Below are 12,102 nucleotides of genomic sequence, written 5' to 3' on the forward strand. Positions count from 1 at the left end.
ACACACACACACACACACACACAAAAAAAAAAAAAAAAAAAAAAGGTAAAATAATTCCTGCAATCTCTCAGGCTCGGGGCAAAGTTTTGATGTTCAGCACTCATCTGGCCCATGAGCCATCAGAGGTATCCTTTGCATTCCTGATGGCAATTTAGTAAATCTGGCCACTTTATGAGAGTGGACTATCTCAGATCACATATATTTGATAGAAACTTATTAGCATTTGACATTTTCCAAAGCTTTGGAAGAATATTCAGACAGAGCAGATGAGGTGATCTAGAGGCTCGTGGAAGAAAACAGGAAGAAGGAAAGACAAGGACGGGATAAGATGGAAGATGGATCATATACGGAATAAGTTTTTCTTTGATGTTGTTACTACCCGAGCAAAAAGACCTAAAATTCACATTTACTGGTTTGAAGACAGTTTAATTTTAGCTAAACCTCAGCTACAGCAGAAAGGCAATGCCACATATTAAAGTATGTGGTTACAGAAAATACCACAGATTCTGAGTAAGCTGTGAGGCAAAGGGCTGAAAGCCAAATGACTTTCTACCACCTGAGCAGTGTGACATCCAGCACAGCCTCCAACTGCATTACCCTTGTAGTATTTCTTTTTGTTTGCTTTTTGTTTTTGTCTGTTGTGGTTGTTGCTTTTTTTTTTAAAAAAAAAAAAAAAACACTAGACTGATGAGTTCACCTCCTTGTGGTGTTCCGCCTATTTCTTTTTGAGCTGTTCTAAGAATTAGTTGTGTTGTTTTTCCATTATATTCACTGACAATTGTTTTTTCTCTTACATTCCTTGCTGGTTCATTATACCCAGGAGAAATCAGAATGGAGATTTGTGTTTGTAGCTGTTATAATATCAACTCTGGCCAGAATATCCTACCACAAAAAATACCAGAAAATAACAGGGCTTCTTACTGTAGTTTCACACCTAACATTTAATTAATGAGGTATTTAAGAGCCTGTGTGAGCAGACTGAGAAACTGATTTTTTTTCTTGGTGAGTCCAGTGAGGTAGACAATTTACTGTTGCAAAATACTGTAACTGCTGGCAGAGTCAAAGAGAAACTTGGTGGATAGCACAAAGTCAGAACTGCTTCATATTAGCCTCTGCACAGACGACAAGATAGTGGGATAAATCAATACTCGGGCAAAACTGCTGTTAACATCCAGACGTTACGTCTCTTAAAAACAAGAAAATTTATGACACTTGTGCTAGAAGGAGAACAATATATGGAGATCGTTGAGAGTTTGCAAGTGAGAAATTTTGGCTGTGAATCACTGGCATCTTAGACCAAACATTATTACTGCCAAAGCATTTTAAAGATGAGTATAGGAAATAGAAAAATGAGTAGAAGAAATGATTTGAAGAAACACAGCCAGAAGAATAAGGCTGAGCATTTAGGAATGAGGAGGATAAATTGGGGATTCAGAAGAATCTCAGCACAGGACTCTTTCTTCTACTTGACAGAAAGAGTATCAGAAAAATGATATTATGTTCTGGCCTTTTTTTGCCATTGTTTTCTCCTAGAACAGCTGATCATCTTATACAATAGTGATTTGCCCACATCTCCTTTCCCAGAGGCAGCATTTCTATTTATTTACTTCAGACCATTCTTCCTATTTCTTGCTTTCTAGTCTTGCTTGCTTACAATCTTGTTTTCCATATAGCTCCTCTTTCCCCTTGAACACCAATGAATATAAAATTTGTCCTTACTCCTGCTCTTATGCCACAAACATTCACTGGTAGTAGATTATTGCCCTCTCCTCCTTTTTCTGCAGCAGATGATATCAAAGTCCTCCTCTCTCATTCCTGTACCTCCCCTGCTCTACAAAAGTAATAACAACTGCATTGAATTTAAAATGTTGGAGCATGTCCCTCATGGCAAAATTGAAAAAGAATATTTATACAAAAGAAAACTCTCACAACCCTCATTGCATGATTTTTTTTTTGGCGGGGGGCGGGAGGGAGCAGTGGAATTCAGTTTTTCCCCTAACATGCATGAGCTGCTTCTCCAAGCAGTGGGAATCCCCTGAGACAGAGAGAACGGAATCTAGAGGCATGTGGCCTCAGAGCCCCATCCTCCCGTATCACAGAATAAAAGCAGCACATGGTAAGAATTAACTAACTGCTGAAACTCAGAAGGTTATTGTGCATTCAGAATTATCATCCTTTGGGAATATTTCTAATCTCCCATAGGCGTTTTTTCTTGGCTAATTAAACACTAAAAGATCTTCAAGCCTGAAGTTTCAAAATCAAGTTCTCTACCAAACATGCTTAATTTCAAGCAAAACACCAAGCTGGTGCAGAAACTCTGCCTTGTGTTATCGTAAGCGTTTCATTGGAACACAAATCTAAATGACTTTATTCTCTTTGTTTACATCCTTCTCACTTCCTTATTTTGGAACACGGTAGGAACCTGTGCTTCATGCCTAGGCATGGAAGAGGATATCTACCTTGTTTATGAGAGACAAAGTATTTTAAAGAATTTATACATAAAATCAATTGTCTCTGCAATGATAGGGCTCAGAAAGCAGCTTGGGAAGAAATATATCCATGTGGCAAACAAGGAATGCGTATACTATTGATAGCAGGGAAAACATAGGACTGCTACAGAAATAGCTTAGCTGATTCAAAAATATGCACAAAAGGATGAGGGAGGAGTTTTGTGGGTGAAGTAAAGGCAGAAGAAGAGCCAGAGGAAGTCAGACAGACTGACGGGGCAAAGCACAGCTATAACCCAAGCTGCCCTTCATCCCCTGCAGCTGCATGCCTGCACGATGGATGCCCTCTTGTCCTCCTGCTGCCTGACGGCAAAAGCACAAGGTGTTCATAAACACTGCTCAGCTGTAGGAAGGGCTTGGTGGACTCTGACCTTTTTAGCCTCATGTTAGACACAGGACTGATTAAACAAAATAAAGAGCTAAGTGTTGATCATAAACCAGGCATTAATGTATCAAGCTTACTGCCACTATGTGCTGATTGTGACCAGGAGGCAGATCCAGCAGGGCATTCAGTGTCCTGCAAGTGGACAGTCTTGGAGAGCAAGCCTTTGCCACCAGACGACAATCTGCTGCAATCTTCCAGCTCGCCGTACCTGTGACACACTTCACTCCAGCTCTTGCGCAGGGCAGGAGAAACTCACCCCAATGTAAACGTACCACTCTGTATAATGGGCACATTGTACGTGGCCGATAAGCTGCCAGGTCAGCTCGCTGCCTGCATCTGTGAAACAAAGAGACAGAGGCTGTAATCAAAAGTAATTACTGCAACCACTTAGCACCATCACTTCCTGCACCAAGCAGGCCCATCTTTTAATGCTCTATGCTATCGGTCTTGTGGTTGTGTCTAACATCTCCTTCATTCTCCCTCTCAAAAGGCACAGCCCCATGCTGAGCAGCCTCCAGCAGGGCCCCTCACTCGCCGTGCACCTCCACACCCGTGCAGAGGTGGCTGCAGTTCCTCAGCAGGGGCCATGGATGCTGCTCCGCTCCCAGGCCAGGGCAGGGAAGGCTGGTGCTCGCAGAGGTGGCAGCATCCCAGTAAGTCTGCCTTGGGTTTATGGCATGGTGTGTAGGTTAGAAGCATTTTGAACAGGAAGGGGGAGAAAAGAAAAGAAAAGAAGGGGGAAAAAGAAAGTACTCCACTCTCAGTAACGCATGTTGGGAAAGAGAAGCAGTACAGATAAGACTCAATAACGCTGAGACAGGCTGAGTTATCTCATGTGGTGTGAACAAGTGAAGGGGAAAAGACTTGTGTTAGGAAGTGGTGAGATTATGAGCGAGGTGGGAAGCAGCAATGCTCCGGGGAGAGCCTGCCTAATTGTGGGCATGTGGGGACCAAAATGCAAAACGCAGCACTCCTCGCTGTGGCCCCAGTTGCAAAGCATCTCCCTTTAAACCCTTCGCTGAGTTTCAAGAGCAGAGGCAGCAAGGTGGAGATCAGCCGTGACAGCTCCCCTGCTGCATGGGCTTGGGCACCCACCAGAGCTCTGTGGGTGGCAGCAACCTGCAGCCACTGGGAAACTGCAGCCAAGGACCTCACCCGATAATCTATGTATCTGTACCTATGGGTAAAATGATGCACTGACAATTGGCCAGAGAGTCTCAGGCTGCGACCTAGTGCTCTACCAACCACGCGCTACTTTTCTGTGATATGTGGCTCTCTTTTGCCAATGGCTCAGATTAAAAGATAGCTAGACAGAATTAAAACATATTCTTTAATGGACTTTTATAGCAAAACTCTAGTAGGTATAAAAGATAACTCCATGTAATTAAATCAGCTGTACTCACTAAGTAATACATTTTTCCAAATATACTGTAACCATTTTGAAAGCAGTAACTAAGATGCTAAAGTATTTTGCTGACTACTAATGACTTTTTCAATAATATGATATGCAAACAATCATAAAAACAAGAGGTATTTACAAACTATTTTGCTATTTCTGTTGGTATGTCTGCAGACATCACTTTGCCAGCTCTCCTGGGACAGTCTATTTTACAGCACAGAAATTTATTTCTTACATTGCTCACAGAAAATGCACGTAAATTACACATAAAATGAAAGGCACCAAGTGACAGTGCTTATTGTTTCCTAAATATAACCCATGTATTAAACACACATGAAGAAATAAGGGGAAAAAATGAATATTATTTTAATATAATTAAGCCAAATAAATACAGTTAAGCTAACTGAATTAATATAATTCTGATATTTTCCAATTATTGTATTGGTTTGACACATGCAGGTACATGGAGGAGGAAGAGTCAGAAATCTACATCCAAATCCAGTAACAAAGAACCACAATCTCTCAAAATTACAGAATAAACAATAGCTAACAGAAAGCAAGTCCAGCAATATCAAACAAATCGGTGTACATACTGAGAGAACACAGACAATTTCATACTCCTTTCCCCAGCGTCACATTTGCTCACCTATTTTCTGTAAGATGCAAGGCTGTGGATTCCCAGAAATGGTAACCACGCCTAACAGCAACCTGAACAGTTCCCTGCTGCCCACTCAGACCATGAACACCTGCCTTTGCTTGATCCCCTTCATACAAAAATGTTCGCTCACTCTCACAGATGTTGTGTATACCACAATATGGAGATGCTACATTAAACATTTTGACATCATCTGCAGTTCTGTCTGCTGGCTCCAGCACTTTCTCTGACATCTTTAGTACTTCAGAAGTGCTGGAAAATAACAAATGGCATTTGTGCACATCTGCACTCTCCAAAAGGAGTCCAGAAAGCGGCCAAATAATTCAGTGATTCTTTTCAGCCATTTGGGAGGTTTTTCCTGCCAGCTTCCTATCTCACAGTCAGCCACTGGCAACTTCACGCACAGATGTCTGCGCTGGGAGTTGTGGTAGCGTTGGAAGCACCAGTTTGCTAACCGGTTTATTGGCTCCTCAGCCCCAGCAAGCCACAGCCGTGAGGGGCCACATTTGCCACTGCTTGTTTGCAGTACACCATCCTGCAAGTCCACTCACTATTAACGTATTCTGGCAAAGCGTGATTTATTTATTTTTTTACAGTAAGGATGGTATAGCTTGCCTAAAGACATTTTTCTCCCCCAGTACCTAAATGTCTTATGGCAGATTGCTATCCATCCTGTATTTCTTTTATTTCATGCGATACGCCGTTTTGGACATTTGTTTTTATGGCAGCTTGTTTCCCGGTTCCTGGCAGCATTAATAATACATGCTAAGTTAACTGCTGCACCATATGGTTCCTGATTTCTTTATCTCTGATCGTGAGTTATTTCTTTGCAACTTCGGTTGTTCGGTGTTTGCTTGTGGTGAAGTTGCTTGGAAAGCAACCGACAATTTCATTTTCTAACACTACGTGAAGTTGTAGAATTGCCGTTGAACCAGCATTAAAAGCTTGTTGCTGCATTAAGAGACTCCATCCTGAACAACTGCACAAAGGGAATACACATCCGAATTACACGTGCCTGAGTAATGCAGGAAGAGTTCCTTTTTATTATTATTTTAAAGTGCTGTTAGTGAGAAACTGGAGGAAAAGGGATAAAAATTATCATCAGTCTGCAGATATCCTCCCAAAATATGCACCGGCACAAGCTCCGGCAGCAGCAGGTCGGTCCCAAAGCACAGCTGCTGACTGGGCGCCCTACGGCACTTCACCTTCCCGAAGAGCTCCGAGTGCCACTTTTCCCTCCTTCGTTAGAGGCTCTCCACATCGCGGGGCACTCAGAGAGGAGCAGCAGGCTCCTGCCCGGGGCTGGGGACCCTCCTGGGCTCTGCCCCGGGGCTCAGCACACGAACCCCGACCGCTCCCTGCCGCTCCCCCACCCCGGGGCCGTGAAGCGCAGAGGCCCTGCGTGATCCCAGCCCCGACGGCGGGCAGGCAGCTAATGAAACCCCACCAAATAAGGCGATGGCGGCTGCCACCAGGGGAGGTGGGGGACAGCGGGGACACCGGCGATCCATGAAAGCCCGTCCCGTGCCCGGCGGGGCTGCTGAGAGGGCGCAACCGGCGCCACGCGGGGCGGCCATGCCGTGCCGCGCGGCGTCCAGGGCGAGCCCTCCTGCCCCCCTCCTTGCCTTCCTGCCCCCCTTCTCGCCCTCTGTCCCTCCTTCTCGCCCTCCTCCCCTCCCCAAGTCGCAGCCCGGAGCGCCTCCTCCGCGCCCCCGCCTGGGGCTTGACGGCAGCGGGGAGGAATGTGTTTCCGGGGCGGGGAGAGGGCGGCCGAGCGCGGACCTTCCCCTCCCTCCCCTTCCCTCCCTCCTCTCCCTTCCCCCGCCGCCCCGTGCGCCGGGCACCCCCCCCCCACACCCCGGAGCGAGCTCGGAGGAGCGGAGGGCAGCCGGACGGGCGGACAGGACAGGACAGGACAGGACGGACGGACGCGGAGGCAGGCAGGGCATCCAGCCGTGCACAGCCCAGCCCAGCCCGCTCCCGGGACGCCGGGGCGCGGGGGAAGCCTCAGGCGGGCGGGCCGGAGCGCGCCCCCTGGCAGGAGCCGGCAGCGCCGCGGCCATGGCCGAGGTAGCGGGGGGACGGGGGTGGGAGCCCCCCCGGCGGGAGGTGGGAGCCCCCCCGGGAGGGGATCGGAGCCGCCCGGGCGGGGATCGGAGCCGGGGAGCCCCCGGCTGGGGGTCCGGGAGGGCTCTGATGGCGGCGGGCGGAGAGCGCGGCTCTTCCCCGCCCGGGAGCCGCCTGGCCCCGGGAGCGGGGCGGGAAGGTGCCGGGCCCAGGCTACGGCTCCTTCCTGTGGCGGCGGGACGGCGGCCTCGGGCCTCCCCGCGGCGGGGTCGAGTCCGGCCCTTTGTCCGCCCGGCCCCGGGAGGGACGCGAGGGGCTCGCTTCGTGGCCGCCCCCCCGCTGTCCGCAGCGCCCCGTGAAGTTGGAGGCGCCCCCCCCCCCCCCCCCCGGGGGGTGTCCGGCCTGCGGGACTGCCTGCATGGCGAAGGGGAAGGAGTGAGTGACAGGAGTGGGGCGATAAGGAGTGAGTCAGGGCAGGAATTTGGGTAGCTATCTCGAGGTTTTGGGCCTGTCTGAAAGCCGCGAGCTGGAGGCGTGCGGCGTTGTTTGAATGGCTGCGGGGGCACAGTGCAGCGCTTGGGCTGCTCGCTGCCTTCAGCTCGGTGCGTTTTCTGCTGGCGCTGAGCCTTCACTGTATATAACCTTCACTGTATATAAGCTTGTTTCAGGGTGGAAGTGGAATGGGAGGCCGCTGTATGCGATCCCTTTCACGTGGTGATTTCTGAAATGCCCTAAAACAATGAGCGTCGCGTTTTGCCTAGAATTACCGCCTTCGTGTACCAGATGGTTGGGAGGAAGTGTGAAGGGATAGGAAATTCTTCCCTGACTCACTGTTAGGTCACGTTTAGAGCCAATGTCAGATGTCTTCGTCTTGTGGAATAAACGTCTGCCTGCCTGTTAGACTCATCACGTAGTCTTCGTGACTGTATTTCTTTATCAAAAAAAGTTGGACAAGAGTTCTTCATTTCTGCTGGATTTGTCCTTTGTATAATACAACGGTGCATTCATGCCAACACATGTGCGCATACTTGTCGGGTGAAAATGCTGATTTTCTGGTGGATTTACCAGCTTGGTGCTGCAGTCCTGTTCATGCCAAAGCACACAAACCTTTAGGAGGAGGGATCATCTCCATTCAGATCAGTGAAACCGCTCGTGGTGAACGCTGAGCGTGTGCTTAGGCGTTGAAATGGAGTGGGACTTCACGTGTGTGGAAACGGCTTTAGATAATCTGCGCTCCTGGCACATTCACTAGGTGATGGTGGTGGGGTGAGAAGAACCAGTTTCCTGCTGTGAAATGAGATGACTTGATAGTAACTTTGTAACTTTTTTTTTTCCTTTTAAAGAAGTGTTGGGCTACTAGAAGGACTTAAATTTAACAAATTAAGCCAAACTCTTGAAGTAGGGAAGACATTCATTGTCCATATCCATCGCTGTGATGAAACTGATGATTCATTGTCCTGTCACAAAAAAAAATTTATTTGCCTCTGGCAAATGATTAAGTAGCATTTTGCAAGCCTGCCTAAGGCTATATTTTTAAGGGTTGCAAAAACAGTGAGCCATTGGCAATAGGTAGGCAAGACGAGGCAAGTTCTCAATGAGAACACCTTCAACTTTTGTCCTTTTCAAAGATGTTCCATGAAGTGGAAGGTGCAAACTCAACAGGCTTGGAGGACGGTATCTTACTGTAGTCAAAGTTGGAGCTGGTAAGTGTTGTGCCTCTTTGCCCGCCGTGTGATAAATAACCAGTCTTACTTCAAAAATGAAGCGTCAGCAGTTACAAATCTGGTGTCCTTTCAGTGCGGCCAGGGAGACCATTTGGCTCTGGACACGCGTTTGTCCCATCTGCATAATGGTCCTGGTTGTGTCCACCCTCGTGAGGGACAGATTCGGAGGGCTGCAAGTTTCTCTAGAATATTCATGAGCTTCTGATGTGAGTGCAGAATTGCAGTGTTTTGTCTTGTTGAGTTTAAGTGACTCGAGTGGTTAATCTTATGCCACTTCCTTTGGGAAGTGATTCCCACAGCTGAATGCAGACTGTCCGAAAACTTTTCCTGCTGTTCTTTCTTCCTGATTCATGTTCTCATCCCCCTGCTCTTAGCCATGCTCCCTGTACTTCTCTCGGGGTAGATATGCTGTCATGCAGTTGAGTACATTTGCTGTTGCTCAGGAAGTAGTAACTTGGGCAGCAGTGGGGCCAGCTCAGAGAGTGACACAGCAGCGGGGCTGACGCATGCTGTTGCCCCAAATATAGTTCCCTCTGCCTTTGGCATGAGTGCTTCTGAGTTGCCCGTAAGCAGTTGTGCTGCCCACCTTCCACTGCTCTTCATTTAGATGAGGCGTGTGATGTACGTGTATCTCTTGGTGAAGCCCGAGGCCCAGCCTGTTATGGACCGCATGACTCTCCGTGGTAGCGCGGCCTTCAGAAACCGTCCTGATGGTGGCTGCAGCATGACTGCTGTTAAGGACCGCTGAAGTACCTGCTCAGTGATGGGACCTTTTTTGTAAGCTATCAAAGGCTGTACTTTCGGAACAGGCTCCCCCCCGATGTTGCTCTTTCTCCTCTAGTAGCAGACATGGAGGTGGGCTCCTGCAGGAGAAGTAAATGCAGACCCGTGCGTGATGCCTGGCATAGCCTCAGTGCATGTCACCGCTGCAGGTAGGGTGCAGATACCTTCCATTCCCTGCTAGTTAACAGAAAATGTTGCCCCCAGCATGTGGTCTCAGGAGTGTCTTTTGGGGGGCAAAGACCAGAGGCAGAATGGACATTTTCTGGCAGTTGATTGACCCTACCTCCCCATCCCCACTACCTTTCCAAATACTTTTTGTACCTCTTCCATGTGAGAGCTTCTGTTGCAAGCAGTCAGGCATTGCAAAACGGCGATTAAAACAGGCATTTTTAAATTTTATTATTATTTTTTAATCAGTGTTAATTAAGTATGGCAAGTTAACTGGCTGTAGGATTCATTGTGCCTTCTCACATAGCACTTGGAAGGGCATTAGTTAGACCTGGAAGAGGAATCCAGGCTTGGCAGTAGTGGAGCCTGTTCTGCTGCCATTTGCTTTTCTGGAATTTCAAGTGATGTATGTATTTGTTTATTTTATAGGTTGACTGTTCTCCTTGGCAAACTTTTATTTTTAGAAACTGCAGTGAGCCCTCTTGAGAGGGAATCCTTGTTGGAATGCCTTTTTCTTCTTTTTTAAGCTTCTCAGAATCTACTGGTAGAGGTCATAAAGCAATTACATAAATTAAATAATTCTTTAAAATGCAGTTAAGGCAATGTGTAGTTAGATTTTTTTTTGTCATTTTAAAACTACTTACCAGTTTGTGTGCTATTTCCCTATGACTAAATTTTTGTTCCATCTATGACATTCTGTGGCCCCATAGAAATTTGCCTGTCTCTCAGCAGCAGAAATCTCAGAATTAGCTCTGTACTTTCCTGCCTCTCATATCCCATCTCATATATTGCTAATTCTGCACTTGCCTCTACTTTGCCTTGCTTTGAAGACACTTCATAATAGTAGTGTTCTTGTTAGGAGCTTTAGTGTATATATGTGTTGGGATTTTTTACACAAGGATGTGCATCTCAAGGCTTTACAGGAAAATGAGTCTTTAGCCTAGTGGAGGCTTAGCTGCTATTTCTGAAGAGGGTCTTGATTACTTTTCAAGAGGGGGTTGTCAGAGAATCACAAAACTTGAAGAGAACTGCATATGAACACATTCTGCAGCGTGATCTCCTGGTCAGATGCTGGCAGTATCGTGCCCAGATTTAAGGCTCCTTTTGTGACAAAAAGTTGAAATTAGTTGGTTTGTTCTAATATTAATTGATGTTGTCACTTACTGGCCAATATAATCTATTTTTTTTTCTGTGTAGTTCTTCCTGTGTTGCCCTGTTTTGTTACATATTGTGTTGTAAACCTTCTGAATAAAGGCTGATGTTACTTGCTATGCAGTAACCACAGCTGACCACAGAACTGACCAGTGTCTGCGTTGTCATAGTTATGGACATACTGGGGTAGCCTGCAGTCTTTTTCATGTTTACCCAGAAATGGAAAGACAAATTCTACTTTTTTTTTTTTTTTTTTTTTTCCCCAGTTTGTCCTCCATGGGCATGGCTTGGTAACCTAAACTTGAAATTTTAAGTCAGGGTGGATTTCCAATAGACCTTTCTCTAAATTTGCTTCTTTCCCCCCATGTGGATGAGTAGTGTAAGTACCAGAAAAAAAGTACATACAACTTAATTGTGAGAAAACAACATGTGCTTTGGCTGTATGAGCTTCTAGTCTGATGTAAAACAGGTATAAGCTTGCTTAGTAGATTATTTTGGAAATGTCATGCAGAGAAAATGAAAATTCTGACTTCTGTGAATAGAAAATAAGACGTCAGGTATCTTACTGGCATCACTAAATAGTACAGCTGTGTTTTTCAGTATTAAGGGTGTTCTCTGTAGATGAATGTTGTTAGTAAACATACTCTATTTTTGCAATAACCACCTTTTACTTTTCTGTTCTTAAACCAATTAGAGTGATTCTGTGGGCTTCCTATTTTGTTGTCCCATTAACAGTTTGAAGATGTTTTAAATCCGCAGAGACGGTGAAGTCAGTAATTTAGTACAAAGTTTGCGCATAACTAAGCAAAGGCACAAAAGCAGCTTGTCAAGACTATAATATCAACGTTTACTGTGGGGAAAGGTGATGGGATTCCTACCTGACCTATAATCCTCTTTGGGATGTCACTGAATAAAAGCTATTTTGTATATTAAGAGGATCTTTTTGTCTATATTTTCTCAATTTCTCTTTACAGTCAGCTGCAAAAGGAATTATGAAATATGTTTTCTGTCTTAAAAGCTCGTTCATGTGCTTTTTCTTTTCCAACAGCAGCAGTGAAATATCATTAGTATTCTTGTGGTTTTTATTAGAGGGGAGAGTTTTGAGTAACAAAATTGAGGCTGGAATCTTAATTTTGTTATTGCTAGGAAGAGCTAAGAAGAGTATGGTGTTTTCTCACCGTTGTTTTCATTCTTTTCTCTTTCCCAGAGAAAAACATCACGTGTCTCTGATAAATTAATGTAGTTCTCAAGTTCTGCCAACA

At 46.0% G+C, this 12,102-nt stretch overlaps 1 protein-coding gene across 2 annotated transcripts in view; it reads left to right on the plus strand.

Moving 5' to 3' along the window:
- The first annotated feature begins 6,790 nt into the window (after positions 1–6,790).
- The window catches only part of ITGB1 (integrin subunit beta 1), a 43,723-nt gene continuing 38,411 nt past the window's right edge, over positions 6,791–12,102 (plus strand). Inside the window, exon 1 of one of the 2 annotated variants that reach the window (XM_035316984.1) lies at positions 6,791–7,016. In XM_035316984.1, the coding sequence (XP_035172875.1) occupies positions 7,008–7,016 (9 nt within the window). In that variant the 5' untranslated portion in view covers positions 6,791–7,007. The remainder of the gene's footprint in view (positions 7,017–12,102) is intronic. The other variant, XM_035316985.1, reaches the window with a different exon arrangement.

This window comes from Oxyura jamaicensis, chromosome 2, assembly GCF_011077185.1.
Source record: "Oxyura jamaicensis isolate SHBP4307 breed ruddy duck chromosome 2, BPBGC_Ojam_1.0, whole genome shotgun sequence".
Taxonomy (NCBI): Eukaryota; Metazoa; Chordata; class Aves; order Anseriformes; family Anatidae; genus Oxyura; species Oxyura jamaicensis.